This window comes from Salvia hispanica, chromosome 1, assembly GCF_023119035.1.
Source record: "Salvia hispanica cultivar TCC Black 2014 chromosome 1, UniMelb_Shisp_WGS_1.0, whole genome shotgun sequence".
NCBI lineage: Eukaryota > Viridiplantae > Streptophyta > Magnoliopsida > Lamiales > Lamiaceae > Salvia > Salvia hispanica.
In genome coordinates this window covers 3339877-3358790 of record NC_062965.1, presented here as the reverse complement: position 1 = coordinate 3358790, position 18914 = coordinate 3339877, and the positions used below count along the sequence as shown (strand labels likewise).

At 39.1% G+C, this 18914-nt stretch overlaps 4 protein-coding genes across 4 annotated transcripts; all 4 read left to right on the top strand.

Annotated features, from left to right (window-relative positions):
• The first annotated feature begins 29 nt into the window (after positions 1 to 29).
• LOC125201479 lies at positions 30 to 3304 on the top strand. Its single transcript, XM_048099615.1, has 4 exons — positions 30 to 548; positions 1363 to 1857; positions 2601 to 2654; positions 3035 to 3304. Exons 1-4 carry the CDS (start codon positions 75 to 77, stop codon positions 3125 to 3127), a joined length of 1116 nt encoding a protein of 371 aa, XP_047955572.1. The 5' UTR covers positions 30 to 74; the 3' UTR covers positions 3128 to 3304.
• A 1867-nt stretch (positions 3305 to 5171) lies between these two features.
• Positions 5172 to 8693, top strand: LOC125218385. The gene is made up of 4 exons (XM_048120043.1): positions 5172 to 5811; positions 7438 to 7932; positions 8208 to 8252; positions 8409 to 8693. The coding sequence occupies exons 1-4, from the start codon at positions 5347 to 5349 to the stop codon at positions 8493 to 8495; spliced, it is 1092 nt and encodes a 363-aa protein (XP_047976000.1). The 5' UTR covers positions 5172 to 5346; the 3' UTR covers positions 8496 to 8693.
• Positions 8694 to 15926: 7233 nt separating this feature from the next.
• On the top strand, positions 15927 to 16346 carry LOC125224473. Its single transcript, XM_048127880.1, has one exon. It carries the CDS (start codon positions 15927 to 15929, stop codon positions 16344 to 16346), a length of 420 nt encoding a protein of 139 aa, XP_047983837.1.
• Positions 16347 to 16988: 642 nt separating this feature from the next.
• Positions 16989 to 18300, top strand: LOC125224464. Its single transcript, XM_048127870.1, has 3 exons — positions 16989 to 17513; positions 18060 to 18212; positions 18265 to 18300. Exons 1-3 carry the CDS (start codon positions 17046 to 17048, stop codon positions 18298 to 18300), a joined length of 657 nt encoding a protein of 218 aa, XP_047983827.1. The 5' UTR covers positions 16989 to 17045.
• Positions 18301 to 18914: the final 614 nt, after the last annotated feature.

Sequence of the window (18914 nt, the reverse complement as noted above, 5' to 3'; positions counted from 1 at the left end):
CTTCGCAAATTAACAAGACACTCTCCACCACCCATCCATTCACGGTAGAGAGAGAGAGAGAAAAATAGAGAGAGATGGAAGGAATGAGAGATATAGCGAGATCCTACTACGACAGAGCAAGCGAGGCCGAGAAGAAATCGATCAAACAATCCTTCGCGAAACTCGACATCAACGGCGACGGGAGGATAAATTTTAGGGAGTTCAAGAAGTCGGTGAGCTCGTGGCTGCGCGAGGCGGCGGTGTTCAAGCAGTTCGACAAGAACGGCGACGGGAGCCTCGATTTCGATGAGTTTCTGTGCCTTCACTACATGGAGAAGAAGGTGGACATCGCCAAATGCAGCGCCTGCTCGGAGCTGCTGGTGGGGCCCTACTTCTCTTGCTTGCTTTGCTTGGGAAGAGGCAAAGATACGTACGATCTCTGCTGCGCTTGCTACCGCCGCCGCCGCGGTTGGTCGCATGAGCACCCCGTGCAGCATATGATGGATCATCACTCCCTGCTCATGCTCCTCAAGGATCGCACCGCCGGTGCTGAAAAGGCTCAGCATAAGGTAATCTTGGTTGCTCGGTCGATATTTTTGTTATTGTTATTGATTAGTGACGAAGCCAGACATTTCACTTTGTGTACCAAGTCTTTTTCAATGGAAAAATAAATTAAATTTAACAAATTTTAGAAATTGGAAGTTTTTTTTATTAAGCATGGGATAAATCAAATTCTTAAGTTTAATTAATCAGATAATAATTTAAAATATCTAGCAAATTTTAAAATTGTGGGCCCCTATAGTTTCAGGTAGCTTTCTCTTGCAAGTAATTATTTAGCCTATTTGATGTGTTAATTTCATCTTATTTTTAGCCTAGATTTTTAATTATTTAAAGCCTCAACTTTCATTTAATTTGCTGTTATTTGCTGAATTTTTAGAACGCTTTCAATAATATTCTCAAGAGTAAAGGTCAATTTGGTAATAAAACATATGACTAAAATATGAATTTGGTCCAAAATGTTCACTTTCTGAAAAACAGGTCCATAACAAATGAAATCCTTATTATCTGAGTTGTCATTTTTTTACGATTCCTTAAGAAACTAATGGTCATGTCATTGTGCAATTAGCGTTGACTGTTAGTTTTTTATTGAACTGTCAAAAATAGGACTACTTCGACGACATTTTCATTTGTTATGGTCCTATTTTTCAAACAATTAATGTTTTGCACCAAATTCGTATTCTGGTCATATGTTTATGACCAAAATTGACCTTTACTCTTAAGAATATACACATACTCAGTTAAAAGTAAAAATACAAGATTAATGTTGTTATAGGCTGAATTTTGTAATTCCTATTTCTAATAAATGAACATGAATCCAAACAGAAAGAAATGGAGGAACTGCGCGAAGTCGCAAAAGCTCATTACCATTCCAGCCCTCCTCATGTCCAAGCATTAGCCCACAAGTTCTACCGATCCATGGACTCGGACGGGGACGGCCGAGTCGATGTGTCCGAGTTCCTAGACTTCATGAGGCACGAAGGCTATTCCTGCATGGAAAACCCTTGTTTCTTCGACGACCTTGACGTCGACCGCAACGGCACCCTCGACTTCTTCGAGGTCATGACGTTGTACTACATCATCAAGAGCGGCCGCCCTTTCTGCGACTGCTGCGACAAATTCATCCCCGGGTTATTCTTCTCCTGCGTCGAGTGCTATAAGAATGGTAGAAGCTCGTTCGATCTCTGTCGGGATTGCTACGGGAAGGGGAGGTGCGACCATAATCACGGCGGCCGGGTTCATTTTTTGGATAATCATACGTTGTTGCAAGCTATGAAAGATTCGACGCTTGCACCTGCGCCAAGGGTAACTTATTATGAGGTAATGCTAATTTATATAGCGATATCAATTGCTAACTTTCTTAAGTTACTAACTATGCCAATTCATCAACGCAGGGTATTAAAAATATAAACACATAATTTTGTTGACATGTCAATATAGTATGTTGACATTATGTGTTGACATTTTAATGTTATCATATTGACATTTACTACACTCCGTTGATAGGTTAAAAAAGTTAGCATCTTAAAAGGTTAGCAATATAACACACCTCGAACTATATATGATAAAAAAAAATCGGACATTTTTCATTATTTAGTTTTTAAGTAACATATTCTAACATCAGAATAACTGTAAGAAAGTACCTAATGTTTCAACTTTTTTCAGGCTAATAGTAAAAAAAATACAATAATAGTCGATCGATTTATATTTTAACCATGAAGTTGAAATTTTGTGAAAATATACATCAAACTTTTAACTTGTGAATAGTAAATTTCTCATGATTAAATTTCTTGGGCGAATTTTGGAAAATTTACTGCGAGTTGGTAAAAGTTATATTTTTTGGGGTGTCTAGTAAAAGTTAAATCTCTCTCTCCCTCTCTCCCTCTCTCCCTCTCTCCTTCTGATTTTACCAACTGTATATTAAATTCGTATCACATATAACTTTGTCTATTTTTTTTTTTGGACAGAGGCTGTATAATATTTGCCTCGAATTAATTAATGAATGATGCTGTGCTTTTCCTCCTTTTACATGCAGTAATTAAATCTCTTGTTTGTTGCTACAGGCAGGGAATACACCCACTTATGAGTATGACATGTATCAATCAAACTCAATCTGGGTAAGTTATGCATAATTTGTTTTTATTTTAATTTTATAACGATAAATTATAGATATGAAAAATTACTTTTATGAAATGATATATCCTTTGTCAGTAATTTATAGTTCTATTTTGATTTGACACAGTAAAATTATTTAATTTTACGAAGAAAAATAAAAAAAAAATAATCAAAGAAATGTCAGCCTCATCTTTATAGAATAAACAAATGAGATTTAAATTGCGGTCTATAAAATAGTAAAACATTTTTTTATAAAGAGAGAAAGTACATCCTATATACATAGATAAAGTAATGATGGAAGTACATCATACATCATACATGCATAGATAAGATTATAAAACCTAATTTGATTAACACATAGCTCTTTCTTGATGCATTTCAGAGCAATGTTAAGGATGCATATGAAGCATTGGACACAATAATCAATATTGGGATGGCCGTCACCACCACCCTAGGCTTCTGCACTATTATGTGAGAGCCAAATAAATTCAAAAAGAGAAGGGCGAAAAAAGAATGATATTTACGCACAGTAGTCCTAAGAATATTGATTTGACTACTTTTTTTACTTAGTGGGTGTTCGGTTTGCAAGATTGTATCCGAGATTAAATTATTACTACTTCTTTTGTCCGTCATTAAGAATATCATTCTTTAACTGCACGGGTTTTAAGAAATGTTAAGTAAAGTGAAAAGTTATTGGATTATAGGTTTCACTCGTATATATTATTTAGTTTTAAATGAAATATAAGGGGAATGTGGGATCCTATTACCATTTATGATAAAGTGAACTTAGACTCTTATTTGCAAATAAAGGGAGTAGTATAATCTGTATCTTTTATTTTTCGGTGTATGTTTGTGAATTACATAATTTGAATTTAAAATATTTATATATCCGTTACGATATCCTACAGCCGGATAATTTTAATTGGACTATCCTTATATTTAGAATATTATAAATTCTCGATTAGAGACGTTAGGCCAGCTCAAAACTCGTGAGTTGAATCAATAATTCCCTATATTTAGAAGTATATAGCTGAAATTTTCTAACTTAAAAAAGGCACGGTTACAGTTTCTTGCTCTAAAATAGCTGCTTTTGAAACTACAGATTAACATATATGCCAACAATATTGTAAGGGTCCGATGGTACATATCCGAACTCCATATTAATTAGTATGATATTGTTCAAAATATCGATGTGACAACAGAATTACACACCGATTACCAATATTACACATAACCTCATCTACTTGTAATATCAGATTTCACGTTGATATTTTGTTCGCTTCAAGATATTTTATTACCAAAAATGAAACATTGTAGGTTGATTTGAATAGACGTGCAATAAGATAAAATCGACCATTTATCATTAAAAACATAAATTGTCTTGAGACCATAATTGAGTGTTGTTACCAGATTTTGCTATTGCCTAAGCAATGTATGTGATGAACAAGAATTTTGCAGCGACAAATTCTAATTGGGAATAAGGAAACATTGATCATAAAAGAAACGAATACTATGTGATCATAATAAAATCATTTTACTTCTCAATATCAATTAAAGACTACATAATTTAAATATAAACGAGAATCTTAATCCTATGCAGTTAGAGTCAGTTAATACGAAAAGAATCGACAAAGAAAATTTGAGGAAATCAATAAATATAATCTTATAATTGCTTGATATGAAGCAAGATATCTTGGAGATACATAATTTTTGTACCTAATAGGTTTTATTCTTTGACGTTTGTGTTGCAAGTTGGGTGTCGACGTCTGGGTCCACTTGATGGGCTGGATCAAATGGGGCTGCCGCGAAGCTCGGCCTTGGCGGCCGCGTGGGATGGGGCCGCTATGGCGTCGGGCTGATGGAGAAGTCCATGCTGAATATTAATCTCCGATCTAATAAAGATAAAAACAGATACTCCACAAAACATTAATATTCAAAACAAATAGCAACAGAAAATGAGCTTTCAATAGTTCCAAGTTGATAAGAAATTAGTGATTTATGATGATCGAAGACGAAGACCTCATGAGAGCTACCAATTCAAATATCAGTAATTGTACTTTATACTTTTCTTCGTTTTACACGACGAAGATGAAGACGAAGACGAAGACCTTGTGAGAGCTACCAAACATATCCAACAATTGCAATATTAATGTTTTGTAGTTCACACAAAATATCTTGGCAAATTTTCAAACAAGTGAACTACTCCCTCCGTCCCCGATTAATCATCACTCTTTGACCGGGCACGAGTTTTAAGAAATGTAAAGAAAAGTTGATTAAAGAAGTTATTAGTGGAACATGAGACCAAATTTTTTATATTGGTTTTATAATAAAATGTGAGTGAAGTGAGTTAGTGAAACGTAGGACCTACTTAGCATTTATGATAAAAATAAAGTGAAACAATTATTGAGGGACGGAGGGAGTAATTTGTAAGTCTGAGTCAGAAAATAGGATAATATATATTCTCCACCATCCATTCGTTTAAGTTCAATTTACACACTTGCCATTACAATTTACAAACATCACCAATTGTGTTTGAAAGATCAAACTAAATAACTCAAATTAATATCTTCGCATGTATATTTTTTCCAGCAAGACTACAAATTTTGTTCCTCGATTAGAAAATGATGCTCTTCATCACACATCCATTTAAGAGCGAGCCAGAGAGGGGAGAGAGAGGCCGATCGAGAGAGATAGATGGAAGGGATGAGAGACATCGCGAGATCCTACTACGCGAGAGCAAGCGAGGCCGAGAAAAGAACGATCATACAATTCTTCACGGAGCTTGACATCGACGGCGACGGATTAATAAGCCTGGCGGAGTTCAAGAGGCCGATCAGCGGCGCGGAAGCCGTGTTTTATAAGCTCGACGCGAACGGCGACGGGCGCCTCGATTTCGACGAGTTCCTGTGCCTTTACTACATGAGTGGGAAGATGCCGGTGCTCAACTGCGACGGCTGCGCTCAGTTTCTGGTTGGCCCTTACTTCTCTTGCTTGCTTTGCATTGGGAGAGGCGACAACTCGTACGACCTGTGCTGTTCTTGCTACTGCCGTGGCGCCGAGTTCTCGCATGAGCACTCGGTCGAGCACATGGTGGATCATCACTCTCAGCTCATGCTCTTCAGGACTCGCACTGCTTGTGATGAAAAAGCTCAAAACAAGGTACCAATCACAAATAATGTCTCATTTTGTTAGATTCGTTTTGAAGTCTCATATACTTCTTTTCTACTCCATTTCGGATTAGAAACCTCATAAGTACTTCATTAAATTATGTTAAAAATAAAATAGAGGAATAACGTATTAAAGATAAAGAGAGGGTAAGAGCACTCCCAATGGGTCGGCGTTAAATCCGGCGAAAAATCGCCGATTATCGCCGAGCGTTGGAGTGAATTCGGCGATAATTCGGCGATAAAACTCCCTTATTATCGCCAACTCCCTTATTATCGCCGATTTATCGCCGAATCATCGCCGACCACTGTGCGGCGGCGATAAATCGGCGATTTTTTTTTTTTTTTTTTTTTTAAATCTTTGTTTTTATGGTTTTTATTTGTAGTTTTTTTTAAATCTTTGTTTTCTATAGTTTTTATTTGTAGTTTTTTTTAAATCTTTGTTTTTTTAAATCTTTGTTTTTTATGTTTTTTATTTGTAGTTTTTTTTTCTCGTTGTATTATATTTTCCAATGATTAATACAACGATGAATTGTTCATTATAAATCTATTTATTAAACACATTTGTAGGGAAAATTAAACAATATTAAAAATGATGATGTAAAAATGAAATGTTGAGTTAGGGAGAAATAAGGGAGAAATAAGGGAGAAACCATTGGACAAGTTGGCTAAAAGTTGGCTAAAAACTGGGGATAAATTTTGGTGCTGATGTGGCGCTGATGTGGCAGGAGTTAGGGAGAAATAAGGGAGAAATAAGGGAGACCATTGGGAGTGCTCTAAGGTGGTAAAAGGAATAAATTAAAGTGATTGAATGTTTTATTTTTTTATTAAAAAATATAAAATGACTCAACTTGGGACATTCCAAAAGTGAATACGACTGAACTTAGTTGAGACGGAAGGAACATTATTTTTCTAATACTCCTCCCGCGACAGGAGTCCTAAGAAATGTAAAGAAAGGTGGCATTCGGTTGTCATGACTAATAATCATGAGACTATCCAACTAGAATTAAGTTGTGGGATTATTTTAGTTGGAGGGGAGGCTATGACTAATTATCATGAGACTATCCATCTAGGATTAAGTTAAGGAAGTCAATCTTGTGAATCAAACATGATACATATTTAATCATGAGATTTAGTACTCTTGCCAACCGAACACCCCCAAAGTGTATTGAATAAGTTAGTGGAATGTGAGTTTTACTTATATATATTCGTTTTATAATTAAATGTGAGTGGAATAAGTTGTGGAATGTGGAACATACTTACCATTTATGGTAAAAGTGAAATAGGAATTTTATTGTGAGACGGACCAAAATGACAAAACATGACTCTTAGTGTGGAACGAAGAGAGTATAATGTGACCGTTAAATTGATTATGTAGTGTCCATTATAAAAAATAGTACAAGTAAAATGAGACAATTAATAGGAGACAGATCAAAATAAAAAACTGAGACACATAATGGGGACGAAGGAAGTATTTTTCTCCTTTTTTTTTTCTCTTTGTTAATTACGCATTAAAACTTCTTTATTTCAATTAACCTATTTCTATGGGACAATATATTAAAATAAAACTCTTACTTAACTAATTATGATAATGATGATGTTGGAACATGAATCCAAACAGAAAGAAATAGAGGAAATTCGCGAAATCGCAAGAGCCCTTCACCGAGACAGCTCCCCTGAAGTCCAAGAATTAGCAATCGAGTTCTACCAATCCCTGGACTCGGACGGAGACGGCCGAGTCGATCTGTCTGAGTTCCTAGCCTTCATGAGGGAACTAGGCTATTCCTACAAGAAAAACCCTACTTTATTCAACGAGCTCGACGTAGACAGCAACGGCACCCTCGACTTCATCGAGGCCATGACGCTCCTCTACATCATCAAGAGCGGCCGCCCTCAATGCGACTGTTGCGAAAGAATCATCCCCGGTGTATTCTTCTCCTGCGCTGACTGCTTTAAGAATCCCGAAACCTCGTACGATCTGTGCAAGGATTGCTACGTGAAGGGAAGGTGCGACCATAGTCACGGCGGCCGGGCTCAGTTTTTGGACAGTCATACGTTGTTGCAGGCTATGAGATATCCGGAGGTTGCAGATGTATCAGGCGTAACAATTCATGAGGTAATTTTTATTTTATTTTATTTTATTCTTTGCAATTAAATATTCCAACCTTGGAATAATTGTGTAACCACTGTAAAAATTATTTGCAATAAAATGAGTACATAATCAATAATATATTTGGTGAATTCATTTCGAATATGATATTAGTCTTGAAATCATCAGGGAGAAAATAATGTAAAACGCACAAGATATAATATTCAAGTCGAATAAATGGAATAATGATGTCGTTTTCCCCCTTTATATGCGGTAATAAAATCTCTTGTTTGTGGCTGCAGACAGGGAATAGATCCACAGATATTGCCGTATCAAACCCAAAGTGGGTAAGAATGCAAAATTTGTTTTATGTGAATTTTGGTACGAGAAATTATACATATGGAAAATTAGATTTATGAAAATGATACATCAAAATATGCAAGCATAATAGATAAAATGAAATTCAATTTGATTAACACATTGCTCTTTCTTGATGATCTCAGAGCATAACGAAGGTTGCATATACTGCACTTGACATAGCATGCAAAGTCGGGGCCATTTCCAGCGCGGTAGGCTGCACAATTATGTGACAATATGAGAAAGCCAAATAAAATAAAAATGAAAAGGGCTAAAAAAGTGCATTTCTTTATATTAATGGTATTAAACGCGAATGTTAATTGGACTACTTTTTTTCTTGTTCATGTCATCTTTATCTAGTATTTTTGATGTGTATGTTTTTTAATTAAAGTAAGATAGGACTCTTTGTTATAGTATTATTTACTTTATCCTTTTTTTATTTTAAATATCTAATACTCTCTGAGCGTAATTAAATGTCAAAAAAGAAAACTTGAGACACTTAATCGTGGACAGACGTAAAAGGAAACTTGGGATACTTAATTGTGGACAGACAAAAAAGGAAACTTGAAACACTTAATCATGGACGGACGGAGTAAATAATACTACTACCTTCTAAATTCTTACAACTTCTTTTTGTGAAGTGTAATGGACTCTAATTGTATTTGGGCTTGATTAATACGGCTGGGCCGAATTAATTCAGAGGCCCAAGTGACTTCGGTGACCCATGTTTGGCTTTGGCCCGATAACTTGATAGGATACTCCGATGGCTGCCACGTGCCTACAGCAGACGTGTCTAATGGATCACTGCATACTGGGTCGCAGAAATTATGAGGTGGCTCGTCAGAGTAAGGCTCAGCCTCCTACAGTGCTCTGAGGTAAGACGGATTCTCCTTAACGAAGCGGTTTCCGCTCTGCAAATTGGCTAAAACCCCTAAAACTTTGCTGCCTTTCTAGCTTTGTGGGCACTTGTTTGCTGTAGTCACACCGGCCGTGGCTTAGGCTTGTTCCCTCTAGCTTGATTCGCATGTTCTAGTTGTTTCCATGTACCTCTCTGTCTGCTTTGATTGTCTTCCTTAAACTTCAAAGTGTGTATCTCGTGAAGCCGACCGTGTTCTCGAGTGAATCGCCATCCACCATGTGCCATAACCGCTGAAGTGACTGCGCCCCCATTCATCAGTGATTGTGAACCGGGGAAATCTCTGCCGGTACACGCATGATGTGACAGAATCCCTCCTCGACTTGATTCTCGAGTCTCGAGATCACTTGAGGTGACCTTCAAGTGCATGCCGCTTTGCCGTATCTCGTGTTTCCGTGGGTTTCTGCATGAGTAAACCCCCTCGCATATCTCATGCAAGTGGTCTAATCGACCGTTGTGTGTTTAAGACCACTCTCCGGAAAGCAAAGGTCGCTTTTGCCGTGCTCGGGTCAGCCGGGTACTTTTGTGTGTGTTAAAATCTTTCTCAAAATGTCCTGCCTGGCCTGGCATTGTCCCTTTACCGGGAAAAATGATTTTGGCGATCCTGAAACAAATGAAACGGTGTTAATACTTCCACAGTAAGGTTTTAAATCTGTTAGGCCCCCGGCACTTAGTCTCCTGCACTGCAGAATGAATTTAATTTAGCTGGTCTATTCTAATTTCAATCTTTCTGACTGTGATAAAATATTGAACGATTGAGTCTGCCTGAGGCGATGGGAAAAACTAGATACTCTCTATACTGAAACCTCAATGTCCTCAAGGATGTATTTGCTTGAAAAGCTCTTTAAATTTAAACTTGATCTTTCAAAAGACATTGAGGATAACATTGACATTTTTCAAAAGTTGGTTCAAGACATCAAAAGGTCTGGTGATAAAACCATTGATGAGTATACTAAGATCGCCTAATGAATGCTATCCCCGATTCTTACAATGATGTTAAAGCTTCGGCGATTAAGTATGGCAGATTCGCCCCCCTTGATTTGATAATCAGCTTCTTAAAATCAAAAGAGATCGAGCTTAAGGAAAACCATGCTTTTAAATCAGCTTCGCCCAAGGCTTCTTTAAATGTAAGTGCGTATCCATAAACAATGTGGGGTAATGAGGGCAAGACGCATCGGAATGGTGCGTTAAGGAAGAAAGTAGATCCAGTCTGGGTGCCAGAATCCTAAGGCTAATAGAAAATGTTTTAACTCAGGCGAGGTCAGTCACTATGCTAATGATGGGCTCCTAATCCTAAAAAGCTTAAAAATAATAATCAACTCGGATTCCATGGCTAACCTCGCTAAGGATAGTGATTCTCAAGGTGTTTCGTTTACGACTACAGATATTCTTCTCGTTGAATTCTACTGGGCCGCTCTTTTTCCATTAATGATCAAGACCGATTACCTGATGTGCACTCATCATATCTCCCCTTTCAAAACGTAAGTTTCGATTTCAAACTCCGTGAAAATACCTTTGCTTTGCAAAAATGACAAAAAGTGTCAAATTCTCGACTGGGATCGTGTTTGAAGTTCGCAATGGCTACGTGCTTAACTTGAAGGATTTAGAGATATGTGTCTGATTGTGTTACAACCTCGCTTCCTCCCGTACTTGCTTAGAAATGCTAAGGTTTTCGAGGGAAATGGGGCAGGGGCAAGCAGGAAATCAGAAGGTGCTGCTGTGGTTTGTTGTGCCGGAAGAATGTAATCTCTATACAGGTTCTGGGCTTCACTGCGGGTCTGGGGCGGTAAAGAATCTTGCTAATGTGGCTGTGGCTGATAAGGCTAGTGTTGTGGCATAATAAACACTTGGTCATATGAAAGGGATTACCTCCTGGCTAGAGATAGAGTCAGAAGAAATCCTAATCCTCCTGTTAGGTATTTAGGCCTTGTTAACTTGGTTAATCTTGCTTTTAATGTGTTTGAGTCTGATGGAAATGAGCCTCAATCTTTTAAGCAGGCTCAGAAGTCCAAGTTCTGGGATTTGTGGTTTAAAGCGATGCAAGAGGAAATCCACTCTCTATTTGTCAATAAAACCTGGATTCTTGTGCCTCTGCCCCCTGGTGCCTCTGTGGTTGACTGCAGGTGGCTGTTTAAGTTGAAAGATGAGATTGAGGGGTTGAGGTACAAGGCTAGGTTGGTTGCGAAGGGTTTTACACAGCAAGAGGGGGTAGATTATACAGAAATTTTTGCTCCTGTGGTTAAGTTTACTACTGTGAGAGTTATGCTTGCCTTATGTGCTCATTTTAATTGGGAATTAAAGCAAATGGATGTCAAAACTGCTTTTCTTCATGGTGACTTGGATAAACCCATTTACATGAAACAACCTGAGGGTTTTGTGGATCCAAACTTTCCCAATCATGTGTGTTTACTTAAGAAAGCTCTGTATGGTCTTAAACAGTCCCCTAGGCAGTGGAACATCAAGTTTAATACATGCATGCAGAAGTTAGGCTTTGTTAGGAGCTCCTTTGATGCTTGTTTGTATGTGAAAGATCTTGATAAGGTGCCTGTGTTCTTGCTGCTGTATGTGGATGATATGCTTATTATGGGTCCTTGCATGAAGTCTATTAAACATGTGCAATCTGCTCTATGTGATAATTTTGACATGAAAGACCTTGGTGATGCAAAAAAGATTTTGGGGATCAATATCCTAAGGGATAGGAAGTCCTCATCTCTGATTCTTCATCAAGAACCTTATGTGCAAAAAATTCTTGAAAAGTTTAATATGCTTGGTGCTAAAACCGCGTCTGTTCCTCTAGCTGCTCATTTCTTGCTAAGTAAGGATTTGTGTCCTAAGACTGAGTCTGATATGAAAGCTATGAAAAAGGTCCCTTATTCTAATGCTATAGGTTCTGTGATGTATCTCATGGTAAGTACTAGGCCTGATATTGCCTATGCTGTTTCTTGCTTAAGTAGATACATGTCTAATCCTGGACCTGTGCATTGGGAGGCTCTTAAATGGTTGCTCAGATATCTTAAACATACTTCCAAGTATGGTCTGTGTTTTACTAAGTGTGATGATGGTGTTGAGCTATGTGGTTATGTTGATTCTAACTATGCTAATGACAAGGACAAGAGAAAGTCCACTACTTCGTATGTGTTTACTGTGTGTAGGTCTTGTATTAGTTGGAAATCACAATTGCAGCACATAGTTGCCCTCTCCACTACTGAGTCAGAATATATAGCCATCACAGAGGCTATGAAGGAGGCTATTTGGTTAAAGGGAGTTCTCTCTGAACTTAAATTCTTGCATAATACTCCTGCTGTTTATTCTGATAGTCAGTCTGCTATACAATTGTGCAAAAATCCTGTTTTTCATGATAGAACTAAGCATATAGATGTTAGGTTCCATTTCATTAGAGATGTTGTTGAAAAATGTGAGGTTTTGTTGCATAAAGTGCATACTGATAAAAACCCTGCAGACATGGGCACTAAGTGCTTACCTGTGGAGAAACTGCTTTCTTGCATTAAAAAATTGCATTTTGATTGTGGTTAGCATGTGCATATGCATGTCCCGGGGGAAGACCTTGATGATTCTATTAAGTCTTGACTTATTTGAGATCACAAGGCAACCAAAGTCCTACAAGACTAATTGGCTTGCCATTTGGTGTCTTGTTAGGCAACCTGGTCTTATCTCTTGACTAATGAGCCTTAAAACTCTTAGGTGTCTTGAGAGGGCCTTGTAGGCTATGATGAAAGCAACACATGACCGTGGCTCTCCTCCGTTTACCCAATTTAGTCCAAGGTGGAGTATGTGAAGTGTAATGGACTCTAATTGTATTTGGGCTTGATTAATACGGCTGGGCCGAATTAATTCAGAGGCCCAAGTGACTTCGGTGACCCATGTTTGGCTTTGGCCCGATAACTTGATAGGATACTCCGATGGCTGCCACGTGGAGACTCACGCGGATCACGGCTGGTGGCCGTTGGATCTTGCGTTGTGTTTGTTATGAGTCTTATGACTCATATCACTCCATCAGTTTCAGTTTTAATCTCTCTCTCTCTCTCTGGCCGTCTGCTCTCGCTTCTCTCTACTCTCTCTCTCGTTTCCGGCTTCGTTCGCCGGTCATCTGCTTCAATCTCTTGTTTCCACCGTGGTATCTCGGTTTTAGAGAGATTCCTCGGTTTGATTCTGTGTGAAGAGAGTGCTTGAGCGTTCCTTCTCAGATCTAGGGTTAATCCAACTTCCTTGTTGGATTTGGGTGAGATTGAGGGTTCTTTGAGAGTTCTTGTGTTGCGAAGCAGTGTTGTTGAGATCGGTTGTGAGATTAAGGCTACTGAGGTTGTCTCCTGTGTTGTAGCAGTCGGAGTATCCCTAGGGTTAGGGTTTAGTTACTTCGCGGTGCTCCCTTGAGATTTGTTGGTGAAGATAGAGGAGGTCCTTGGCCCTGTGAAGTCGTGTGTGTGCGACCTGAGCCATATCCTGAATCTTCTGATCTTTTGTCCTCTGTTTCTTTTAGTATAGATCCGTGAGGATCATTTGCTTGTATTACTAACTTGTGTTTTCAAGTGTACAGGGTTTCCCGAACCAGTGGTCGCCTGGACTCAAGATCTGGTCAAGGATCGGTTGAGTGCTAGGGTTTCTGATTTCTTGGGTTATATCCTTGTAATTGTTACTTAGTTAGTTCTCTTGTAATCTTGTGATTGATTACGGTGTAATTGGCTTCTATCTCTGAGATTAGCCATCTCAGTCTCTAAGTAATAAAAGAGGTCCCGGTTTGTTAGCGAAACCTAAGTGATCTGATCCCTACATAATTTGTAATCAGTGCAAACCATAGAGTTTGGTGAGAGGATTATTAGACATCTTCGGAGAATTGATCTTGATTTTTATTTTGCCTTGTACTCGTTATTTTTGTGTGTATCCGTCATTCACACCATAGCAGTTGCCTTTAGACATAATCTCAAAGGCAGTTCAGATGTTTTTTTGGCAACGGGTGTGCGTGTTGTGGCTGGTCAATGGGCTCTAGGGCTTGATGTGGCCCATCATCTGGAGTTGGGCTGGTTGGAGGCGGAGCATGTGGGCTTGGCGGACTGGTAAACGTGTCAACGTGAATCGACTTGACTCCTGAGAGCTACCGATACAAATATCACAAATAATTGTGTTTTATACTAGTATTTCTTTTGTTCATGCATATTACAGTTGACGTTGACGAAGACTCATGAGAGCTACCAGACATAGCTAATTCAATTACCAATTCAAATATCACAAATTGTGTTTCATATTTTTCTTCATTATAGTACTACTTGATTTATACACTTAGCTTGACGACGAAGACCTGAAACCAGACAGCTAATTGCATTAATGTTTTGTGCTAGTTCAAACAAAATATCTTCGCAAATTTCCAATTAGAGAGAGAGAGAAAGAGAGAGAGAGATGGAAGGAATGAGAGAGATAGCTAGATCCTACTACGAGAGAGCAAGCGAGGCCGAGAATAAATCGATCCAACAATTCTTCGCAGAACTCGACGTCGACGGCGACAGGAAGATAAGTTTTAGGGAGTTCGAGAACACGGTGGGCTAGAGTCTGTGCTGGGAAGCCGTGTTCGAGAAGCTCGACAAGAATGGCGACGGGTGCATTGATTTGGTCAAAATACAAACATCACGAATTGTGTATAAAGCGCGTTGAAAGATCAAATTAACTCTAGTCAATACTCCCACTAGTCCCCATTAAATATTCATTATTTTTTTTATTTAGACTATCCATAAGGGCACCCACAATGCATCGCGTGGGTGTCTCCATCAGCGAGACAGCGATGCAAGCTCCGTCTCGTCTCCGTCGCGTCCCACGTCTCCTTCCGAAGAGGCAGCTGGCAAGACATCTCGCCACGTCGCCAAGGCGACGTGGCGAGTTGTGGTTCGTGTGTGACGCTCACTCGTGGGCCGGCGAGTGGTCGTCATTTATATAGGTTAAAATTGATTTTTTTTATTTTTTTAAAAATCCAGAAAAAATTCAAAAATTAAAAAAAGGTATATAAAAAAAATTCCAAAAATTATACTAGCCGTTTATAGCCGTTTTTTTAAAATTGGTAATTTTTTTTCAATTTTTTTAAAGCCTCCAATCACTTCTATAAATACCAAATCATTCCCACAAATTATCCACCATGAAACACTCTCTATTCTCACTCAAACACTCTACATTCATCATCTCAAAACATTTTTCTTCTCCCAAACTGAATCAATTCATGGATCTATTTGAGCAAATGCGTCTAATAATGGAACAATCGCTAGAAGAAGATCGACGTAGGGAGGAGGAGGAAGCCGCGGCGCGTCAAAAGCGAACCCGGTAATACATCCATCGTGCGGGAGCAAGCCGCTGCATGGTTGGTATGCGATTACTTCTCGAGGGACCCAATATGGGGAGATACCTACTTCCATCGCCGTTTCCGCATGCGGCTGGAGCTATTTCTGCACATCGCAAATACATTGGCGGCCTGGGAAGAGTACTTCCAAGAAGGGTTCGACGCTATTGGCCGTCCCAGTCACACGACGCTCCAGAAATGTACTGCAGCAATCCGTCAGCTTGCTACTGGACAAACGGCAGATTTGTTCGACGAATACCTACACATCGGATAAACCACTAGGTGACTTTGTTTGGTGAACTTCTGCAAAGGCGTCCGGGCAGCCTTCACCGACGAATTTCTGAAGAAGCCAAACACCGCAGATTGTAAGTTTCTGCTCCAACTTCAGAACAAGCGCACGGATTCCCCGGGATGCTTGGCAGCGTCGATTGCATGCATTGGCAATGGAAGAATTGCCCTGTGGCGTGGATGAGGTCATACACGAGCGGCCACAAAGGCACCCACCCCACCGTTATACTCGAGGCCGTCGCCGACAATCGGCTATGGATTTGCCATGCGTATTTCGGGGTCTCCAGCTCAAACAACGACGTCAACGTGCTCAACCATTCCGACTTCTTTAGCGGAGTTCTGAATGATAAAGCGCCGGCCATTAACTTCATCGCTAACAATCACCAGTATAAAATGGGTTACTATCTTGCCGACGACATCTATCCGAAGTGGTCAACCTTCGTGAAGACGTTCAACAGGCATGCAAACGAAAAACAGGTTCTTTTTGCACAGAAGCAAGAGGCTGCTCGCAAGGATGTGGAGAGAGCGTTCGGGGTTCTCTAAGCTCGATTCAACATTATCAAAGCCCCGACCGACAGTGGTTTATGGAGAATATGGTCGACATCATGTATACGTGCATAATCTTGCACAACATGATTGTCGCCGATGAAGGACCTGAGGCGGAAAATTGGTTCGACCCTGAGACCCCGGGAAGCTCTACCGCAAGTAGTCCGCCTCGCAGTGGAGTGCATCCGTCTTTGGAAGAGCGGCTGTGTGTGCGGGCTAGTACACATGATTCTACCGCCCACGCCCAACACCAGGAGGATCTAATGGAGCATATTTGGACAAAACTTGGCAACCAGTAGACGCATATGATCTTCATTAGACAACTCTTTCTTCTGCTTCTTTGCCTCCATTTTTTTTAATGGTGTGCTTTTTTATTTTTTTATGATTTTAATTATGTGTTTTTATTTTTTTTAGAATTTTAATTATGTGTCTTTTATATTTTTAGGATTTTAGATTGTAATTTTATTTTATTTAATGAAGTTTGTTTTTTATTAATTGGATTTGTTGAAAATAAAAATAAAAAATGAAATTTAATGAACGGATGGAGTATAAGACATTCAATGTGAACTGGAACGAGTATACCCGCATATTTTTCCAGCAAGTGGACAAATTTTGTAAGTCTATTAAAAAATGTTCTTCACCACACATTCATTCAAAAGTGAGTGAGTAAGTGAAAAGAGTAAGATTGAGAGAGAGATGGAAGAAATGAGAGAGATCGTGAGATCCTACTACGCGAGGGAAAGCGAGGCCGATAAGAAATCAATCAAACAATCCTTCACCGAAATAGACGTCAACGGCGACGGAAATATAAGCCTGGCAGAGTTCAAGAAGGCGATGAGCTCGACTGACGGTGTGGTGGCCTTGTTCTTTTTTAATAAGCTCGACTTGAACGACGACGGGTGCCTCGATTTTGACGAGTTTCTGTGCCTTTACTACATCGTAAATAAAAAGGTGCCGATACCCTTATGCGACGGTTGCCGTGAGTTTCCGGCGGGCCCTTACTTCTCTTGCTTGCGTTGCGTTGGAAGAGGCGCCAATTCGTACGACTTATGTTGTTCGTGCTATCGCAGTGGCGCTGAGTTGTCGCATGAGCACTCGCTTGAGGACATGGTGGATCATCACTGTATCATCAAGCTCTTCAAGGATGAAAAAGCTAAAAACAAGGTACTCATGCACAAATTAATGTTTCATATTACCATTTCGAGAAGCTTTTTTTACGCTTTTCTACTTAGGATTACAGATTTTATTTTAAAACTAGTAAGTACTTCCTCATTCCATGAATAATCATTCTAATGTCTCATTTGCTTTTATACTCCATCTGTCTATAAAAAATAGTCTCATTTTTTATGACACGAGTTTCAATGAAAAATCGGTAATATAAGAAAAAAGGATTAAAAGATGGATAAAGTATAAGAGATAAACTTTCTATTTTTAGCTCTGAGGCTATTTTTTTATGGACATCCCAGAATGATAAAATGAGATTTTTTTTTAGATAGAAGAAATTCTATTTTTGCAATGGACCTATTATGCTACTATATTTATATCACTCGCATTTTTTCTTAAAATTCATGCCGAATCAAACTAGGCCCTTGTATTAGTAGACAGAGAGAGTAACATATAAAAATAAAACTCACGTACCATTAAATTAACACATACTCCATTAATTGTGTGAGGATATTAATGAAGTTGTTGTAACATGAATCCAAACAGAAAGAAATAGAGGAAATTCGCGAAATCGCAATAGCCCTTCACCGAGGCAGCTCTCCTGAAGTCCAAGAATTAGCAACCGTGTTTTTCCAAGCCATGGACTCGGACGGAGACGGCCGAGTCGATCTGTCAGAGTTCCTAGCCTTCATGACGGAAGTAGGCCTTTCCTACAAGAAAACATCTAGTTTATTCGACGTGCTCGACATAGACGGCAATGGCACCCTCGACTTCACCGAGGTCATGACGCTCCTCTACATCATCAAGAGCGGCTGCCCTCAATGCGACTGTTGTGGAAAAATCATCCCCGGTGTATTCTTCTCCTGCGTTGAGTGTTTTATGAATCCCAAAACCTCGTTCGATCTCTGCAAGGATTGCTACGGGACGGGGAGGTACCACCATAAACACGGCGGCCGGGCTCAGTTTTTGGACAGTCATACGTTGTTGCAGGCTATGAGATGTCCGATTGCAGATATGTCACGCGTAACAATTGATGAGGTGATTTTTTTATTTTATTTTATTTTTGCAAAAATTCCATTCCAAATAATAATTTTGTTACCAATGAATATAGATAATGACTTGCAATAAAATGAAATACGTAATCAACAATATATTTGGTGTATTCATTTCGAATATGATATTAGTCTTGAATTCATTAGAGAAAAAATAATAAAACACACAAGATATACTCCCTCCGTCCCGGATAATTCGATCAAGTATTCCATTTCGGACTGTCCCACATAATTTGTCCCACTTCACTTTTACCATTTTTGGTAGTGGACCCCATATTCCACTAACTCATTCCTACTCACATTTTATATTAAAACTAATACTTTAAAAGTAGGACCCACATCCCACCAA

Excerpts from the sequence above, each read along its gene's own strand:
- LOC125201479 (XM_048099615.1), top strand. The coding sequence starts at position 75 with ATGGAAGGAATGAGAGATATAGCGAGATCCTACTACGACAGAGCAAGC. Across the intron at positions 1,858-2,600 it reads CAAGGGTAACTTATTATGAG|GCAGGGAATACACCCACTTA; the intron begins GTAATGCTAATT and ends TTGTTGCTACAG. Across the intron at positions 2,655-3,034 it reads ATCAATCAAACTCAATCTGG|AGCAATGTTAAGGATGCATA; the intron begins GTAAGTTATGCA and ends GATGCATTTCAG.
- LOC125218385 (XM_048120043.1), top strand. The coding sequence starts at position 5,347 with ATGGAAGGGATGAGAGACATCGCGAGATCCTACTACGCGAGAGCAAGC. Across the intron at positions 5,812-7,437 it reads ATGAAAAAGCTCAAAACAAG|AAAGAAATAGAGGAAATTCG; the intron begins GTACCAATCACA and ends GAATCCAAACAG. Across the intron at positions 8,253-8,408 it reads CCGTATCAAACCCAAAGTGG|AGCATAACGAAGGTTGCATA; the intron begins GTAAGAATGCAA and ends TGATGATCTCAG.
- LOC125224473 (XM_048127880.1), top strand. The coding sequence starts at position 15,927 with ATGCTTGGCAGCGTCGATTGCATGCATTGGCAATGGAAGAATTGCCCT.
- LOC125224464 (XM_048127870.1), top strand. The coding sequence starts at position 17,046 with ATGGAAGAAATGAGAGAGATCGTGAGATCCTACTACGCGAGGGAAAGC. Across the intron at positions 17,514-18,059 it reads ATGAAAAAGCTAAAAACAAG|AAAGAAATAGAGGAAATTCG; the intron begins GTACTCATGCAC and ends GAATCCAAACAG. Across the intron at positions 18,213-18,264 it reads TCCTAGCCTTCATGACGGAA|ACGGCAATGGCACCCTCGAC; the intron begins GTAGGCCTTTCC and ends TGCTCGACATAG.